Consider the following 20,996-nt stretch of genomic DNA (forward strand, 5'->3'; position numbering starts at 1 on the left):
CACGAGCATGTGCTTTTCCTTTTGTGGCACTCTATTGGCCTTTGCGTGCGTCTTTTTCACAAAGACAGCATGCAATTGGCCAAAGGCGGGCGCATTGCTCCGCCCATGGTCTATTGGTGTCTGTTACGCGCAGCAGCAGCATATGTTTCCAATTATCGTGCCCAGACACGGGCGCGATAATTGGAAACATATGCTGCTGTTCGCAACCGCGCGTGCACATCAGCAGCTCCCGCAACTCGCGCGCACCATTCGCGGGCTTGTTTGAAGTGACTTTCTTTGTCTTTAATTTATGCCCTGCGACGCCACGCACAAGATGGAAGCCTCACTTCTGCCCCGGAAAATGTGATTGAATCTGTGGCAGTCTGTAGCAGCCGCACTCTGCCTGGGAAGGACACGCACTCTGCAGCTAAAATGAACAGTGATTTACGTCCCCACTGCATAGCGAACACTGTATGCGGCTTGTTTTTCTCTCCGCTGCTATAAAAATTAAAGATTTAGGAATATACAGAAAACTTACTGCCAATCTGTGTGCTAGCATTTCTCTCCTGTGATCTGAGCATAAATCCAGCCTTTTCGGGTCTATAAATTATGTGCGTTTCAACAGGGTGTTATGGATCATCTAAGCGGAGCAGATTATCTTTTAGTAGCCCATGCTGTGCCTGCTCGCAGCTCATCTCACCTCACCAGGGCCAGTGTTTCTCCCCAGGGGCCACAGCTGGGCTCCTTTCCATGGGCGAGAATGCTTTCTACTGCTCGGCAGCTAGGTTTGTTTGCTCAATTATAAATTCTGTTCATAGAATCTGTTGCCTTCCTTACCCACCTCACAATAAAACAAAACCCAACATTTTCCAAAGGGACAGAAAGCAGCAATACATGAATAATAAATACAATTTAAAATAAAGAAACTTGATTAATTTGAGAGGGGCCTGTATTAGCCACAGGGGGGGGGGAGGGTGCGCGGGATTTGTATTCCACCCGGAGGGCAAGAGTCGCAAAACTATTTGCATGTGTAAGTTTAGCTTACAAGAAAAAATGCCTTTTATCTGGCTTGACAATGCAGCTATCTATAGACCTTATGTGAACAACAGATAAAGCACCTTTGCAAACACTAGTGAGAGAGGGTCTTTGGTGCAGCTCACATGTTGATCCCTTAAGTCGCGGGTGATATCGGAGCACAGTGGCTGGGCGGGCGGGGGGAAAGGAGGGACGAAACACATTTTTAAACAAGATGGAAACCTCACTTCTGCCTCGGATAATCGGTTTACGGAAAGCCTTCTCGGAGCGCGCAGCCTGAAGCGATGCACCTGGAGCGCGCATCCGGGCCTTGTTTACCCGTATTGTTGGATGTGTCTGTTCACCTAGAGCCCGCTACTATTATCACATTTTGACACCGTTAGCAGAGTTGACAGGGAGGTTGACCCCTGCCAGCGGTGGCACGGAAAATAATGCTAAGATGCATGGGACGGAGGCTCTGCAACTTCGAATGGTTGGCACAGCAACTAACAGAAGCAAAGGTTTTGCTCTACGAGCGTGTTCCGAGGAAGGTTTGCAGCCTAGTGTGGATGTTTTCATAAGCACCCTAGTCGTACATGCCAATAACCCAGATTCAGGCGGGGGGCTCCCGATTTTCAAAACCTGGAATCAGCACTGAGCAGTTCTCTTCTCTGGCTCAGTCAGTTAAGGCATACACAAGTCATGCCGGTCTCCTCACTCGCAGTCAGCTCCCCTGTAGCAATGCATCCGAATGATCATTTGCAACTTAACTCGTTGTAGAGGGCGCCGCAGCACACCGGACCTGAGGGAGGTCGCTTATCTTGAAGTGCAGCCAAATTGTCAAGCACCAAACTGTGGAAGAGGCTGCACTCTCAAGGATCCTGAAAGAAGGGACATTCAGCAGTAGTTTTTCTATCTCGGAAAACCCTTTACTCACAAACACACGCTTCCCTGTACCTCTGTCCCTCATACGTGCACTATTTGCCCTTTCACCCTGTTCGAAACACTCTTGTTTTAGTTGCGATTACAAAAGTATCTGGGGTTAGAGCACAGCACACCTTGCTCTTCGTTTTGATGTTCTTGTGCAGCACGCCGCAAAGCTTAGTGTAGTTGCCATACCACTCGAAGGCACTTGTACCTCGGCGATGGAAAAAACGCTCCTAGTATTTGGCTGAGGCGAACTGCGAGCTATGGGGCAGCAACTTCACAGTGGGAAACACAGAAATGCACAAGGGAGGCAAGCGAGTACATTTAATCAAAAGCACGGAACTCTGACAATACATGGACTACACTAGCAAGGACACAAAAGAAAGACTGGTCGAATTTTAGTAACATCAGCAGTTCTGCTGTGAATTCATTTCAGGTGCAGCCATTTAGCATAGATATGTATTTATGCATTTCTCAAAATGGCAAGTACAGGTGGAGAAAAAAGGCAGGCAGAAAACTTCATAAAGACATTTATCACAATATGCATCATAAGTTGTACTGCGAAATATACTAAAGCTTTTTGTGTGTGAAAATCATGCTACACAATCATTCCAGTTAATCGGAAACTAATGCTCTACCGCGTTCCACTTCGTAAAGCTTTGGTATTGGTGGATTTATGCCTGAAAATGGTGAACCATGGCTGCCGGGTTGGAGCAAATTTATAGACTTTTCCTTGTTCGACGTTGGCGGGATAAGGTTCAAGATGAGACTTGAGCCGCCGCTGGGATCTACATCTATTGGCTATACAGAGTAGATATGGTTGGATTTCCTCAAACTGTACCCCACAAGAAGCATGGCCCCCTGTGTCAAGAGAGCACTGTATTTGTGACCGACAATGCCAAGAAACTTGAAGAGGTGAGCAGGTGGTTATTGAAACACATTAGCGCCACTTTACACAATTTGCCAGTGAAGCGCTACTTTCGTTTTCTCTTCTTTCTTTGAACGACAGTGTTCACTTCTCCTGTGCTGCCCCTCCCCCTCTTTCTTCCTCTTCGTCTTGCTGCTTCTCACTTACTGAAAACCATAACTTCAACACTAAATACAAAAAATGGAAAAGTAAAAAACACTCCCATTTTCAACACCAAGAGCTCTAGCTTTCAATAATGCGAGACCTATTGCATTGCAAATGCTTGTTGTAAAAGGAGCAAAAGAATAAAATATGGGACATGGTTTGGGAGGACAAGTCATCACAGGGACATTGCGACAAATTGTTTAGTGAATGAACATGCGCAGGGTATCCTACCATTAAGGGGAAAAAATTTAACCTCATCCTTGTTAGAAGGTATTGGTGGGTATTGTTAGTAACAAAGGAGAGATATGAATCTTGACCCTTGGAGATTTTAGGCATAGTATGGTAATGGATAACCGTAGTTTTATTTTGGTTGCGTTGCCACCTTTCTAGTTCACATTTTTTGAAGAAGGCCTCTTTCAGCTTTAACTTTGAAAAGGGCAGACATTTGGTTGTTGTCTGTGAGAGACCTTCTAACATATGCCAGCCAGGGGATATTGTTGGCTTGATCTTGATTTATTACATCTTTTAGTATAGTCTGGTTTTATCCGACGTATCCCTCTTCCAGATGCGCAACCATAGAACAAGTGGGGCCAATTTAGAGTCAGAAATAAAGGGGAGGGTGAGTTCTGTATGGGCAACCAAGTTGGAACAAGCCTGTTTAACTGATAGCAGTTTCAGTTCTTGGCAAATTTGTCCTCAGCTCTCTGCAAAGCACCCACTTCTGCTATTCCCCATATTTCAGCTCCATAGGTTGCAATAGCTTTTGATTTTGCTTTATAAATTTCAAGCATTTCAATATTTAATTTTCCCCTCAGTTTAGAGGCAAATTTCCACAAAACAACTATGCTTCTTTGCAGCATATTATTTCTATTTGCAACCATAATCCCCCAGTTAAGATTCGAATCAAAGAGGAGTCCCAGATACATAAATGACTCAACTCGTTCCAGCGAGCCCCCATCTAGGTAAAAAGGTATAGGCTTCTTCTTTCCCATCCCTGCTATCATGATGTAGCTTTTCGATCTGTTGACTATCAAACCCAGATCGTCCATAAAGGTTGAATAAGAGCCCATCAGGCGTTGTAAGGCCAGGGGTGTCCTAGCCATCAAAACCGCATCATCTGCATAGAAGATAGTGGGCAGCGATAGGCCGCCCGCTGATGGGACATCTGTGCATTGTGCGGTTAAAACATCATTACAGTTGTTAGTATACATGGAGAACAAAAAGGGTGCCAGGACGCACCCCTGGCGCACCCCCTTTTCTATTATAAAACTGTTTGTGCATTCCCCTTGTTTGCCATACCTTACTACAGCCCCTGCCTCATGATAGAGTTCTCTGATAAAAAGAATTATGGATTTGTCCACGCTCATCAACTCCAAGAGAGCCCACAATTTAGTGTGGACTATGCAGTCGAAGGCAGCAGACAAATCCACAAAGCCCATATAAAATTGGCCCTTTTTGTGCACACATACTTAGCAGCAAGTAGGACCAGGTTGAGTCCTTGGTCTATCGTACCCCACCCTTTTCTAAACCCATATTGTGAATCTGCTAAAACGTTATTAGCCACGGCCCAATCCTCCAGTCTGTTTAAAAGAACGCAGCCCATTAATTTTGCTGTGCTGTCCAGCAGGGAGAATGGGCGGTAATTTACTGGGTTCATAGGGTCCCCTTTCTTATAAATGGGGATGATCACTGATTGTTTCCATGATGCTGGGGGGGGCCCACTTTTGAGATGGTATTAAAAACTTGCGTCAGGAGGGGGGACCATAGATTCTTGCATCCTAGGAAGATATCCAAGGGAACATCATCCGACCCAGCTGCCTTTAGGATGGGCGATTGGGAGAGAGCGGGCTGAATTTCCTCTAGCGAGAACTCCATCCCTTGTTGGGCTATTATTACGTCATCCATTGTATTTGTATCGTTGTCCTTTGCAACATTAAAAATACTCTGGAAGTGGCGGAGCCATGTGGTTTCATCTATATGAGAATCAAGAGAAGCGCCCCCCTTCTCCTGTAGAAATGGAGCGTTCACCACTCTCCAGAAAGCATTACTGTCTTTTCTCTTCGATGCCTCACCCAGATTTGCCCACGCTTCTTCTCGTAGCTCTTTCTTTCTCGTCATTCTGGCTGTCTTATATTCAGCACGAAGCTTCTTTTTATTAAAACGTTGTTACTGGGGTTCTTTTTAATGGCTGTATGTAATTCTCTAGAAGCTCTCGAATAATTAGGATCAAACCACCTTATCTAAAGATGGTTAGTTCCCATACCCGTGCCTTCTTTTCCCTCACAGCGTTAGGTGGACTAATCTCTGCTGGTGCCCCTTTTTTCTTGCCTCCACAGGATGCCCCGATTTGTCAAACAACCAAAACTTCAGTACTGTGACTCTGTTCAAAGGAGAGTAAAGGGCATAAAGTATGGTGATAAAACAATACACACACACCTACTCTCTCTCTTTTTGCTTCTCTCTCTCTCTTTTTGCTTCTCTCTCTCTCTTTTTGCTTCTCTCTCTCTTTTCTTCTTTTTCTCTCACTCTGCTTCTGTCTCTCTCTTTTTGCTTCTCTCTCTTTCTTTTTGCTTCTTTCTCTCTCTCTCTCTCTCTCTGCCTCACTGATGGGCAAGCTGCCTAAAGCTGCATACTAGTGGCTTATATTCATTTATAAAAATGTTGTCTTGCCAGTCCTTTGATCCTGCTCTCTCTCTTTGGGTGCGCTGCCAATGTTCTTGCCAAGAAATTATCCCTCCTATTGCTCGGCTCAGTCCTCATATGAGCAGTGATCTGGGCTTCTTGCCATTCTCGAATAACTCAATTTACAAAGCAGTTATTGAATTCGGATACATTGAAAAGATGGTGTTTCTCTGGCTAGAATGACAATTTGTTTCATTTTTTAAATATTGGTTAGCCATTATCTGTGAAGATCCTTTGGCTTCCTGGGAGCGATCAGTTCTTTAAATATATCTCTTGAACCTGGGTGACTTTAATGTGAAATCACATATTCTGCCTCTTTATTGCACAAATGTTCATGCGTGGCTTACCCGATTAGTGCTGTTGGTAAGCATTTCAGCTTTTATCAATGAATATTCCTTCTCGTATCTCATTCGTACTGGACACTTGTCTTACATCCCAAGCCATGCTTCTCAATGACGAAGAGAAAGGTACTCTTGACGAAGCTTGACAATTGGTCCTCGTCATTCAGTCAATTAATTTCAGCTGACTGCTGGTTATCAGGGGCTTTGTGAAAGGCGCAATTTGGTTTGTAAAGTGTATCACTTGATTTGTTTCATCAAACACCTTTAACAACAGGGATGTTTTTTTATTTAGACACAATACATGGCGCCAGACTCGGCCATTGGCAGGGCAAGACGCCCTGTATGCCCCAGCATTTTTCCATGTTGAAAGGGCTGACCCTGGAGCCAGACAAAATACATGGCGCCAGACTCGGTTAACGACTGGCCAGGGTCCCCTTCAAATACAATCCCATGTCTTCAACTTACCTCTGGCGAACAGATATGGGGTTCTGGATGAGGTGGACTGACTCTCGGCCAGGTGGCCATCTTAGTCTCCTTGTGGAAGAGAGCGTATTTTGTTAAGGATCGTGGACCCTAAGAAGTAGCCTCCTAGCCCCCGCGAAATTAACCCCTCTAAGTCACTGATAATGCTCACACTGGGGGTAATAGCCCCCCTCAAACCTCTTACATATATAACGACTACCGGTAGATTTAAAGTTCCCATCACCAGTAAGGACTCACAAACTGGCACTGTTACACACCAACACAGCCCGATTTACTCACATGGTAACAGGGAAGAAATCGGCATCATAGCTTGGGGGGTAGCCACCACGCTCACCTTTGATTCTCCGAATGAGTTTCAAGTAAACACCATAGGTATTTCAGTGCCACCAGACATTGTAGACCACTCAAATATCATTGCTGAGGGGGATATTTTAGTTACCAGCAGCACAGTAAACGATCTCAAGATTGTATCATGGAACGTGGCAGGCATCAAAAACAAGCTCAACTGCCTAGATTGGGGGGGCTTTGTAGAAATGTGTGATATCTGCCTGTTCCAGGAAACCTGGTTGGTGGAGAACCCATCCCGCAAGGGTTTTGTTACATTCCATATACCGGCAGTAACTAAGGGCCGAGGCAGGCCATTGGGTGGGCTATGCACGTGGGTTGGGAGTCATCTTGGATGTAGGATTGCCCTAGTGCCGCACATCTCCCCAGACATACTGTGCCTTGTATTAACGTTTAAACTAGAGTTAACAATCGCCCTAATCAACATATACTTAAGGCCGGTTAGCATTGGACAGGAGTCAGCAACCCTAGAACACCTCGACAATCTGTTAGTTAGCCTCCCGACTAATGCTTTAGTAATGTTGAGAGGCGATATAAACTGTCAATTCGAACCACTGAAAGATCTAACGGGTTCACCAGTAACTGAGGAGGACGAGCTGTGGTCAATCCCTGAGACCAACATCACCTCCATTAGGGCCTGGACACCATTGGCACTTCAAATTAAGGCGCTGAGCTTAAAGTATTCTTTGCGAGCCTGTAATGGTCGCTTTGGCTCAGACTTTCCTGGGAACAAAACGTTTAACAGAGCTGGCCATTCCTCTATCTTAGATTACATCTTTCTTGAAACCAGGTTATGGTCCCTGGCTAAAGATTTTGTTGCCTGTCCGCGGCAAGACAGCGATTATAATGCCTTAATCCTTACACTCTATCTTCCCCCCACTGGGAATAAATCGGCTAAATCTACTAGTGTTGATCACAGATTGACCCTCTCAAATAATAGGCGGAAAGTTAGGTGGGCCTGGGTGGAAAAATCGCAGGAAAAATTGTCTCTCTTATTCAATTCCATCACTCCCAACATTGAGGCTTTAGCAGAGATTGAGAAATCTGGAGACCTTGCCGTGTCCCTTGATGAGGTTACTGTCATCAATGAATCCATAACAGCAAAGTTGGAGGAGATGTTTTGGACAATGTGCACCGGGGGTCGAGGTAGGAAACCTAGGCAATCTTGTTTCAGTGGAGATTGCAGGGTGGCCAAAAAGGCATTAATAAAGGCCATTAAAACGAAGTGCAACACCTCAGTAAAAGCTGCCAGGCATAATTATAAAAACACCATCGCAGCTGCCAAAACCTCATGGTGGGACAACCTGAAATTGGCCTTGGAATCTAAAGATATGAAACAATTCTGGAACATCGTAACCACTGGTAGTAGTAATAGCCAAGTGGCATTTGAGCCAAATATTGCGGCTGATTGCTGGAGAGAGCATTTCTTAGCTCTTTATGCCCCACCAGATGGTACAGAGAGTACTCAGATCATAGCAACCCCAACACACGTGGGGCCAGTAAATACCACTCCTGAGATAACCCTGACAGAATTTCTTAAAGCCTTAAATAAAATTGTACCTGGAAAGGCTGGCGGTTTGGAGAAGATCCCAGGGGATCTCTATTGGGCTGAACCCAAGATCTGGGGCCCTTATTTCTGGGCAATTGTTAACGCCATCTTATTGGGAATGGCTCTTCCTGCAACTTGTTTAGGCGCTGAGATCATCCCGGTATATAAGAAGGTATCCCCTTTGTCACCGGAAAACTGTAGACCGATCAGTTTGATCGATGTGTCACAAAAAATCTTTGCCCGTATTTTGTCCCCCTTGCAGGCTGGCTTCAGGGAAAAAACAAAAACAGTAGACCAGCTCTTCAGACTCCAGCTTCTCTATTGGAAAACAGTCCATTTAGAAGGGGGCAGTCTGTATCTGGTCTTTGTTGACCTGAAGAGTGCGTTTGACCTGGTACCCAGAGATGCTTTATGGAGGGTCTTAAGCGAGCTGGGATTACCCCCTACCCTTTAAATGTTTTAAGAAGGCTACACAATGAGAATTATGCCCAAATTAGATATGGGAAAAATGGAGAACTAACGCAGCCCATCCCTGTAAAAAGGGTCGTCAGACAGGGATGTGTGCTTGCCCCCACCTTGCTCTGCATGTACATCAACGGTTTGATCGATGCGCTGAGAGTCTGTAAGGACACTGACGCTCCTAAAATCGCACATAAGCAAATTCCTGCCATGATGTTTGCAGATGACACCCTACTTCTCTCTAAGTCTGGGCATCCAAAGAATCCTAGATGGGTTTTGTGAATTTTGTAGGACCAGGGGACTAGAGATCATCATTAACAAAACTAAATATATGATCTTTAACCCCAGCAAATGTACACGCCCAAACCCACACTTGAAAGGTATCTCTTTGGAGCAGGTCTCTGTATTTGATTATTTGGGTCTTACTCTTACACAGAATATGACTTGGGGGGGCTCAAATTAGCAAATATTATCTCAAACTGACACAGACTATAGGTGGCCTGGCCAAGTTCTTTAGGGAAACATTCCAGAAACCAATGAGCCCGATTATGGAGATATACAAAACCCAGGCCGGGAGTGCCGCCCTATATGGGGCTGAACTCTGGGGGCACTCCAACCTTAGGCCTCTGTCTGTATATACTTGTGCTGTTCTTTTATGGTGAATAACCGAAATAAAGAAATATTGGATTGGATTGGATTTGTTAATATGTCAGCTATTAGAAGCCATAATGCTACAGCCTAGGATTTGAAGTAGATACATAAGACATAGAAGTGATTCAGCAGGCTATTAGCACATCTTCGCAAAGAACCACAAAGTATTTATTTTTCCACTGCTTAATGTTGTCACATTATAGAGAATACACCATACAGTTTTCAGTTTCTTCCTGTTTCGCAGCGGCGGACTGTCATTGGCGGAACGTTAGCCAGGGAAGTGTCTATTTTATCCTAGAAGTGTGCCAGGAGATCATTCAAAGTTGACAGTTCCCAGTGGGATCCTGTATTTGATTGACTACCACGGCCAGACAGGGAACAGCAATCAGCCCTGGCAATCTGCTCAACCAGCCCCGGTCGCGTGGGGGGTTAGCTTGCTAGTAAGAAGCACCGCTACCGTCACAGGGGAGCACTGCTGGAAAACTGCCCACCAGTAACAAAACTGGCCCCCACTCTTCCGCCTCACTGGGAAAACACCTGTTTCCCGCCATGACCTGTCCAGCCCTGTTGGGAACACGTCTGCTGGAAGTGACGTTTGGAAAAGCTTGGAGAAGGGCATCTGCATTGATGATACTTATGTTACTGACCAAGATAAGGCAGGTTGGGGAAAAGCAGGGCATCTCAGAGTGTAGATTTCTCAGTATGAAGACTATGATGACAATCATGTCTGACAAGAGCAGAGGGAAATTGTTACATACCATGATGTTTAATATTTGAGAGCATACGATGTTAAGGGTGTGATTGGCTGTCGGAGTAGGATGGTTCCTTTCGTCGACCACTCCTTGTGCATATGCATCCAAATTGATTGTCTGCTGCAACATTTAAGATATCCAAGAGGAAAAAGCGCATTTTAGATGTCAAGGATGATTACGCCAGATCAAGAAGGTCTGTAAGCGTGGCGCAAGTGTAATAGGAATCTTTTCCATTGATACACTTCACAAGCGACATTCAAAGCACTTGAAGCAGAGGCCAGGTAACTCCTACAGAATGACTTTTAGTGATGATAAGGATGTTATGGGGACAGTCTGGGACAGTTCCATTGATGTTGCTAGAGTGCTTGACTGTTGGAGAAAGCTCTTGTGAAGTTTGTTGAAATTTCAAGTGTAGGATCTGACTTTGGTGAAGAGGAACTGGGGGTACAAGGTTTTGCACAGTGCTTGCCTTTTTTGAGAGAATATGGAGAGAATGTCCGCTCAGGCAGACCTTTTGACCTATCTACTGAGGGGTACTGACCGATGTCAGATTTGTTTGCTGAGCTGCTGGGTTTGCCATGGTGCTGCGAATCAAAATTGATGGTAGACTTGGCTAAGTCCCCTAAAGCTGGTTGTGTAGATCTCAAGAGGGAGATACAGTGAGGACTCTTAGTCACAGTGGATAGAGTCCTTCTCAACAACCCGGATGGGATTGATGGCCAGGAGGTGTTGGTGGGACACTTGGACAAATGTTTGGATAAATGCATGGATTGATGGAAAGCTTCTAAGATCCTTGTTGGTCATGTACTATAACATTAATAATGTTGAATATATTAAAAGTCAACCTGCGAAGCATACATTTTGTTTGTAGTGATTGAATAAGTTCCACTGCTGGTAGGTTTGTGGGATACAGGTGGAATCAGTGCTTAATTTGAGCCAGTGATTTCCAGTGCTCAGCACCGGCACTTAATTGTCAACACCAGGACTCATGACAGCCAGCCACATAGTGGCGCTGTTTTCCAATTTTGTGGTGAACACAACAACAGTTTTTTATTAATTCTATATACATTGAAGTGACTAATATCTGCCACCCAAAGGTCGAAAAATAGCTTGGGTGGCAGGTATTTCTCATTTTTTATGTATAAAAAGTCTGAATTGTCAGTAGTAGCGCCATGGGTGGTGCAAGCTGCTGTGTTCCCCTCACAAGGGCCCTGGCACTTATATATTTATAAATTAAGTACTGGGTGGAATATTCAGCTATTAGAGCCCCTACCCAAGATGGTTAGTCGGAGTGGGAAAGAGAAGTTCTGTTTTTCACAGCCTTTACAGTGATCAGCAATAAGAGTTTATGGTTCTGAGTGATAATGCCATTTGTGATGTTTTAACTTGGTCCTTCTGTGCTTCACCTTATGGGGCAAATAAAGTGAAAACATGTTACCCTTGCTTTCATTTGGTAGCTTGTCTGAGGATTGTGGGTAAGACTTCTGGGGGCACAGGCCGTGACAAATGGGTGAAATGGCCTTTGGCTGTCCACTGAGGAGAGGCTACTGTGTGGGTTTGAGTGTTTCTGGGTGCTAAGCCAATTAGGCTGTTAGTTGGATATACCTATGATTGAGTTTAATGGATCTGTTGAAATGTTTATTCTTATGGCTTGTGATTGTGCTTTTTCACTTCTAATTAGTCTTGGTGGGGACATGTACCTGTATTTTGACTGTACAAGGCAGACCATGTGAGTGTTTGTTTGTCATTGCAAAGTGCCTGATTGGTCTCATGTTTAGGCTTTCAAGCATGATCTTTCTGTGTGTTGAGTACCTGGTCCACTAAGAAGTTTGTGTTTGTTTCATGGGCTGATTACGATGGCGGGCAGATCGTCACCGCTGGCCTGGCGGTGGCGATCCGCCCGCCATCGTGACATGAATTACCCACGGCCATATTAAGATGGTGGTGGGTATCGCGGTGGTCGGAAAGTCCATCCGCCACTTTTCTGCCGGTCGGCAATCGTTACGATTGCCGACCTGGCAGACCTCGGGCACATATATGGTGGCGGTGCTTAGCAGGCACCGCCATCCATATTATGATGTTGGTTTACAAAGGCCTTTCCATGGCGGCGATGATGCCATGGAAAGGCTGGTGAGGACTTGTCTAGGGGACCCGTTGCGGGGCCCCAGGGGGGTGGTGCACTTGTGGGGTACCTATGGTACCCCCCTGCATGTCAATGCACAAGGTGGCAGGCACTGCGTGGTGCCTGCCACGTTGTGCATGGAAATGCACAACATGGCATTTCACCATTGTTGCGGGTGCTGCAGCCAGCAGCACCCGCCGCAATGTTGAATCGCCAGATGCGACCGCCGCGGTGGCAGTCGCATCATAATTAGGGTGGTGGGACCGCCGCGTGGCAGGCGGGCGGTCCCGTTGCCGCTAGGGTGGCGGGCGGACTAAAGTGCGCATACCAACCTAATGACCCCCCATATTGGGAAATTGGAATGAGAAGTAGGTAGATTGGATTTTGCGTGGTGTTTTTTAATTGTAGAGAAAGGGAAGTGTTTTTTATTTTTTTTAAAGCTTGTTAAAAATAACAGTAAGATCAACCATCATTTAGTCATTTTAGGTAATGTATTTGCATACCATCAGTAATGTATTTTATGGCGATGCCTGAATGCTGCTAGTGCCTGTATTTCCTTTTTGTGCCACATTTAGTTCTTCTTCGCTTTCTACATTAGGTTTAGCAGAAGGGAACTCTCCCACGATGGACACAATCATCTGGGTTTTAAGGATGTGATATAATTACATTTTCCAGGTGATCACTATATGTGCACCTGGGAGGAGAGAAGTTGTTTGGTCAGGAGCATTGCCAGGCAAACTGCTGAGCGCAGAGGCTTCAACGATTGGTATCAGTACTTTTCAAAGGTTATAGGTCATCCAATGCCCTTCAAAGTTCCCGATGAGGGAGAAAATGAGTGACTAAAAATTGGCAGGCTACAACATTCCAGACAATCAAAAGTGTCCATAGGGAGTCAATTGGGGCAGAGCTGGGTAATTAGGCAGGGAAGGGTGCTGGGTGAGAAAGAAAGCATCCTGAGGGAGTGGGCCTACTGCGACTGGCTGGCGTGTCCATGATATGTCGCATAATGACCCTGTGGGGATGGGAACTGTTGGTGATAAGGCAGGTCCCCAGGCAGCATGGGGAGGGAGAGTGAGGCCCTAGCTAGAACAAAATGTAACAGAGTATACTATGTTTAGGTACGTACGGCATTGGCGAGTACTGCCCAATTGAGATGGTAAGTCTGAATGGCGTTTTCTAAGGCCACAGAAAGCAAGGGACAGCAGCACTGGTAAGTCATAAATTCCAGCTGTTAGGAGCAGTGGCACTGAAATGAAGGATGGGGCATGTGTAAGGAGAGCCATGGCCATGTAAGGGCTACACTGTGCCCTATAGGTGGAAGGGAGTGCTTGACTATTTGAGCAAAGGTGCTTTCTGACTGAATGCCAGCTGAGGCAGCGGGGAGAGCCGGACAAAAGGCCACTGGTAAACAGAATGTGGCCTGCTTTCAGGAACTGGTCTATCTCCCTCGGTAGTGGCAGTTGGCTGCTAAGTTGAGATCAACATGTGTAACTCAGTCTGTCACAAGCTAGCTCAGCGAAGGAACTGACCAGTTCGGGAATTGATGGATGCAACAGGAGGGCGCAGATGAAAGACAGAAAATGCAAATTACTATGCATTAGGGAGACTGCCCTGGTGGGCCAGGAACAGCCATACGCCGTTCTCAGGGCTGTGGAGAATGAAGGACTGGTTAAAGCGGACCAGAAATAGTGTTCTCTTTGTGGCTGCCTGTTTGGGCCATGAATCATACTGTGCCACCATTTTTTCTTAGAGCAGAGGCTCTTGGCTTATGGTCTAGTATTATTTTGTGCCGTTGAGCTTTCTGGCACGCTGAGTATTGTATACAGTTGATCATTTGTTATTGTCTCATCCTACTACAATTGCTATTGTCTACTGTTGATAAAACCCAATACAAATTCTTTAATCTTCATGCCTCTAAAGCTCTGTGCCTTATGCTGAAGTCTTCACCACCCAGTGAACGGCTGTATGCAAGGGGTGAAATGCCCCTCGTTTTGCCCAGTTCGAGGGCGCTTTCTTTGTTTGCCATCTTGTTGGCAAAGTGTGGATATAACGTTGCAATTCTCTCTCTCTCCTCCATCGCTTTAAGAGCCAGCCTTTTCTACAGGTAATTGGTGGAGACACGGGTGAGGAGCATTAACACAGAGAAGGAGATTGTGAAGGCAGAATAGCATAGACTTTGAAGGAGAAGCAACAAGGAGCTGCAACAGTAGTGAGGCATTGATAGGGAGGGATTAAGGAAAGTGATGCGGAGTTGAGGTAAAGCAGTTAATCACAGGGAGGAGTTTTACTGTGAAGGACGACAGGGTCTTAATGTTTCCCCTTTGAATTGTTATGCATATTGTAATGACTCCAACAAAAGTTCTGACAGGAGAAGATCCTTGTTGAAAAGACCCTAAATACAGTGTAATCTACAGGGGGTGGGAGGGCATGCAAAATAAAATAAGAATTAATAAAATAATTACCTGAACATGATGTACTCCGCTCCGGTCCTCTTCTCACTGCCGGAACTGGATGCAGCAACTCCCTTGAACAATCAGGACGCAGCTTTCATGCAACGTGAGAGCAGCGCCCTGATTGGAGGGAGTAGCCTCACTCGGTGCTCCTGAGTGCTCCAGAGGTTTGCACTTGCTCTAACCCAGCTGTCTTAAGAAAGCTGGATTAGAGATGTTTAAAAAGTGTGCATGTGTGGTTGGCCGTCGCAAGATGGTGGCCAAAAAGACATGTGCAGTTTAAACAAGGACAGCCCACCCTCCTCCCTGCTGCTGTCAATTAGCAGCACCACCGCCCCTGTCCTGGTGCTCGGCTCGGACAGGGATGAAAAATAAAATGGTAATAAATTACCATTTCTTTTTTCAGGATTTTGGGGGAATTTTAAGTGGGGCGACGTTCTTCTGCTCCAACGGAGGAGCCATCCCAGCTAAATTATTTGAAGAACCCTTCCTTGGCAACTACGAGGCTCTGTATGCTCATTCTCATTCTCACTCTTATCCTTCTTCTAAATAGCTAACCCTATCTAATGCTCTGTTCAAACTTTGAAATATTTAATAAAGTTGAGCAGATTAGGTGATGTTGACTTGGATGTCACTTATTGGCACATCAGATTACTGCTGGATGCAAGCCTGTAAACTTTGGATTTTTGCGGTTACAGTAAAACAGATTTCCTTATATTAATTTGTTTGGCAGGTGCAAAGGATGCTACCGGATCAGAGAGTGATGGCGGTGATTCGAGCAGCACAAAATCAGATGGGGCCAATGGGACATTGACGGGTGAAAGAAACCAGCCCAAGAAGATCCGAGGATTTGGCTTTGGGGATATTTTTAAAGATCGACCAATCAAGCTGAGGCCAAGGTCCATAGAGGTAGACAACGACATGCTTCCACCTGAAAAGGTATGTGCTTATTTCTTAGTATTACATTTAAGGTGGTTGAAAATGTCTGTGTATTCTTAAAGACTCTAGTGCCATTTGTTCTCAATTTTTATTTTTTAATAGCTCTTTACTTTTTTGAAGAAGCAAATGTCATCTTACGCACAGACATACAATTTGTAATATCTTGCCCAATGCTTTGAACCCAGTTGCACATGTGCTCCCATACAAAATTATTCAGTTTTGCTTCATGCCTGTTAAGACTGGTAGTGCTCAATTGTACTGCTGAGGTTCTCTGGGGCATTAGGAGGTGATTTGACTAAATAAGAGACTTGTATGGTATGACCAGTGTTTAATTTGAGCCGGTGGGGGCCACCAGGACTTATTTATGGGTAACAGCATTTTTCCACATGATATGTTTACTGAGTGCAAGAGAGAGATAATACAAAGATCTTGAAAACGGGGGGAGAGAAAGATGGAAAAACCGTCACAAATTGAGAAAGTAGGAACCTGCAAGAGTGTGATAAAGGGGCAGGCAGTGGCGTAACAAAAGCCCCCGAAGCCCAGGTGTGGGGGGTCCCTGATCTCAGGGGACCTCCTTCGATACTGGCAGGTACCTGGCCTGAGAGTTTCAGACTTTGCCGGGAGAGGTCCATCAAGTTTCGGTAAACTACTGGGGCAATGACTGCCTGTAGTGGATTGAAGAGGCATGAGGTAGATTTAAGACTACAAGCCTTGGTGTTTGGCACACTGAGATTTAATTGCACTGGTTTCGGGCTTCCGAGCAGAGCTTGGGTGCCGGCACACTTTCTTTCACAAATTAGGCATTCGGTGTGGCGCTATGAAAGCATCACCACTAGGCACATTCTGCAGCCAATTGCAACTAGAGCTCAAAAATACAAGTCTTAAGATTGCTTTTCCAAAGGCAAGATGGTTGACCTGTGTTAGGATTATCGTGATGCTGTGTTCTGTAACATTGGTACATACAGTGTGAAACGAGCCAGAGTAGAGGTCAATGGATCTTGAGTAGGTTCCAATGAGACTAACACAAGGAGCAGATGTAACAGATGGTTTGCATTTCCATTATTATAAATCACAAATGCCAGAAAATCTTAGAAGGGAGCATCTCCTCCGATGCAGGCCATCTTAGCCCCTGCCAGGACAAATTGCTGAAAGTACATCTGAGATGAGGAGAGAAGAGAGCTGATTTGTATCATTGGGGCCAAAAAAATGTTTTTAGGCCTTTGATTTTACTAAAATATTATATATAAATATATATTTATAGAGACTGTCAGCCAGCCCTCTTCAGTTGTATCATTGACAGTTTTATTCTGCCCATTTCAGGATACAGCAAGGGAAAATGGGTTGGCCCACTTCAGTCACTGGCTAAAAGTCTCTGTGACTTCAGTCACTGGCTAAATGCCTTTTGCACTTTCACAAAGAACACATCCTCACAAAGTAGTTCCCTTCAGTACCAGGGACTGCTATGGCGAAGTGTGCTTTGTGAGAACAAAGATATTTCTGCTTTGAGCCAATGTTTATTTTTTATATTGGAGGGGCCCAAACTTTTCTCAGAAATAATGTTTTACAAAAACGATGACATAACAAGAATTGATAAAGCAGAATGGCTGGCAGCCACCATCAGGCATTTTCGCTTTGCCAGTGCTTTTAGCAGATGAGCTGTTGCTTTCAAGAAGCCACACAAGAGGTTCATTAAAAGTGGTAGGTAACATAAGGTAATTTTTTAAATTACAAATTATAGTTAGTAAAGTAGGCGTTAGTTCAGATTTTCCTAAAAAGGAAAATGTTTTGTAGGACTCTACCACTTTCAATAATGTCACATTCTGTTTCTGCTGCCAAAGAATTCATCAGGCCATTCAAGCTGCAATTAATATGGTTTCTCATTTCCACAACAAAAGGACATTCTCCAGTATCTTTTATTCAAATTGACTTCTTGAGACATATCTAAAAGGCTTTTTCCATCTAACATCAGTTGCTAGGCCTTTTGGAAATCCAGTTTCTCTGATTTTGAATCCCTGCGTTTCCAGCCCTTTTCTCAACTCTTAGAAACATCCATAAATAAAACCACAGCAAGACTGTTTTTTTTCTATTAGGGTCTAGAGTGGACAGCTCACTCCAGGTCTTTAGCAACACTGTCTCCAGTCATGAACACTTGACCCTCAACAGTCATTGTTTTTCCAGATGTGTTAGTCAAATTAGTTCAAAGAGAGCAAAAAAAGTCTGCAACATCCAAATTTCATTAAGTTATCCCCAGAGGCCCAGGACGGGCCACTGTGTCTGGAATGACCTGGAGGATGGTGGTCATCCTAGGAGAATCTCCAAATTGAATGGTTATTAGTTTAGCAAGAAGACCAGAAGGCATAGACTGAACCTGCTTCTTATCCAATGTGTATCAAGGGATTCTCACCGGTTTACTTCTGAAAAGCCTAGTTGTCTAGCAATGTATTAATCTTAAATGTATTGATCTTATTGAATAAATAAATGTAGTGTGATACATTTCCATGCCAATGTTACATATACAAATGATACTCCTGTGTCTACTTATGTATTCGCCTCTGTGAGTTACAACAAATGTGCTTAACCTTGTGCGAAAGGTCATCTTCGTGCGCCAAGGTCATCTTCGTGCGCCCTCCATTCTCCTAATTGGCGGTGACCACTGGTGCATTGGGGCTGGACACTTGCGGGGAGTCAGAACCACATTCTTTGTGAACCCTACAGATTACTCGAGTAAGAGTAATGACACATCATCATAATCTACTTGCTTAGGTTCAATGTACTGTTGCTATTTCTAAATGGCAAAAGAATACAGGTCGCCCCATACAACCCCACCTTAATGTTTTATATCAGATAGCAATGCTTAGTTTGTGCACTCAGTTGAAGAGATGTCATCATTAGACTTTGACGCAGAGCGAGAAGTGCAGAAAAGGGAAAGTCAGTCAGTCAATACTCTTTATTTCGGCCAATAGCCATAAAAGAGACAAGCATCAAAGCATATTTAAAAAATAAATGCCCAATCTTGTAGCTATGTACATAATGCAAAGCAGAAAAGTGGCATCCAGCCATAAAATACAGTAAAATAGAGAAATAAAATTGATAAAACAAAGGGAAAGAGAAGGAGAATGACCTGAAAACTGTAAAAAAAAAAAGGGTGAAAGTTGTCATGAAAAAGTGCAAGAATGAGATAAGGAGACCGGAAGCATAGGGTGATGGAAGGAAGAGGCACCAAGTGGAATCAAGACTCGGCATCCTTGGTACCCGGCAACCCAGTTATTCATCAGCACCAGTCACATCTCTTAAGAAAATTTTTGGGACCCTTGCATCTATATATTTTTACAAATGAATCGCTGTGAGTAAGCATGGGGCTGTGGAGTCTATGAGATTGGGATTTCGACTAAGCCTGTCAAGAGGTTACCAAGCTGTTGTGTGTAAATTTGGTTAGATAGTAAACCTCGTGCTCGTTACAAATGTCAACTACACGCCACAGGGCTACTGGCTTTGATGCGGGCCTGGGAATTTCACTCTTTACGTATAAATATTAGATACAGCAGCAAATGTGCTGGAAGAGGCATACATGCTTACCAGATTATTTATAGTATGCTAGTTCTGCCATGTTATCCAAATGCTCTGTATTACTTTTTAGCCTAATTGGTGGCACTCATGCACCAGGAATTGGAAAATTAATCAGTGGCGGCTCTTCCGTTAAGGTGGAAGAGCATTGCCCCACAGGAGAAATAAAATGATAACCCCATGTAATTATCATTTTATTTTTCAATTCTGGCTCTGTTGTGTTTCTTTTAGGTGGGGTGCAGGGCGGGGCTGGACTAGACTGCCGACATAGCAGGGGAAGAGGAGTGGTGGGAACTTTCTAAGCGTGCATGATCGTTTGGTTGGCCGTCGTGGGCTTGTCAAAAGGACATGTACACTTCGCACGTTCTCCACCCGGCTGTATTGCAGTGCCAGGTGGAGAATATTCAAAGGTTCCCACTACCTGTTGGAGCGCCGAACCAGGCCACTCTGACCAATCACGACTCTGCTGTCATGCTGAAGATAGCAGCATTGTGATTGGCTTAGGGGAGTCTGGTAGCCTGTGTGTTTTCTGCGTCGGCTGAGGAGGATGGAGGAGAGGCAACCTCCGTCTCTCCTCCATCCTCCTCGGTACATTACTGTACGCTAAGCTGGTAGAACAAGCAATATTTACCTTGCACAGAGTTTAAGAAATATTTACATAGTGTTTGCCCTTTGTGCCATAAGAACTCAAACATGCATGGCAGGGTTGATTTCTACCACAATTACCTGTTTAACATATATATTCAGACTGATGGCAATTTGCGGCTAAGCTTAAAATTCAAATATGGTTGTTCTTTTGAAAATGGCGTAGTATGCGGACTTCAGCTGTCAGACATAGTGACTAGTAGGAGTCTTATACTTGGAGAAATAGAGAAGCAGATAGGTAGGAGACATAATTTGCTGGATCAGAAGCATAAGTCCATTGCCTATTGCCAGAATTTCCAAATATTGATCTCAGAAATTGAATTGAAGAGTATTGTAGAATATGTTCTTTGCAGAGCGCTACAGGGTACGTATTTAGTCAAGTGGCCAGATTTATTATTTATTTTGTTAGTCCTTTTGGATAGGTCTTCTACAGCTCTTAAAAGGCCCAAGATCATCAACTTACTTTATATAAATTAACAGTATATCACAGGTCAGAAGGAGCAATCATGGGAATACTGATCCTATATACATAATTACAGATATAAAGGAGCATAGGCAATATATAAAAACAGTGGCAAGGGCATTATACTATTGGTCAGGGACCCCCAAGATAACATATATAGAAAAACAACATTACATTTTTCTTCAAGGGCTGATAGAGTTATGTGTGCGTTATAGTCAGGCCCTAAACATCCCAAAAGTGTGCGGAACAAATAATCTCCTGAACCTAACCAACAGTTAAATCAAGCCCGAGCTCATCCAATGGAGGCAGGGATCACTGCAGATTTTCAAAACCAAAATTGATCAACATTTGAAGCAGCTCATTAGGCTGCAAGGGTTAATTCTAGAACAAGCTCAATACCATATTTAGACTGGGCTTTGGAAAAGGGGGAAGCCGGTGTGAGTGAGAATCATAAAAATTACTATATACCACAAACGTTATTAAATATAACAAGCGTATTTGTAGGTAGGTCATTCACCCCAAGGATTTTGTTGACTCTCTTGACTGTCCATCTTTACTG

General features: G+C 44.4%; 1 protein-coding gene across 2 annotated transcripts in view; it reads left to right on the forward strand.

Moving 5' to 3' along the window:
- Window positions 1–20,996, forward strand: part of SH3KBP1 (SH3 domain containing kinase binding protein 1) — a 1,226,118-nt gene that overhangs the window by 731,455 nt on the left and 473,667 nt on the right. For both annotated transcript variants that reach the window (XM_085622521.1, XM_085622520.1), the window contains one exon: window positions 15,560–15,765. In XM_085622521.1, coding sequence (XP_085478647.1) covers window positions 15,560–15,765 — 206 coding nt within the window. The remainder of the gene's footprint in view (window positions 1–15,559; window positions 15,766–20,996) is intronic.

Source organism: Triturus cristatus, chromosome 8 (assembly GCF_964204655.1).
Source record: "Triturus cristatus chromosome 8, aTriCri1.1, whole genome shotgun sequence".
Lineage (NCBI taxonomy): Eukaryota > Metazoa > Chordata > Amphibia > Caudata > Salamandridae > Triturus > Triturus cristatus.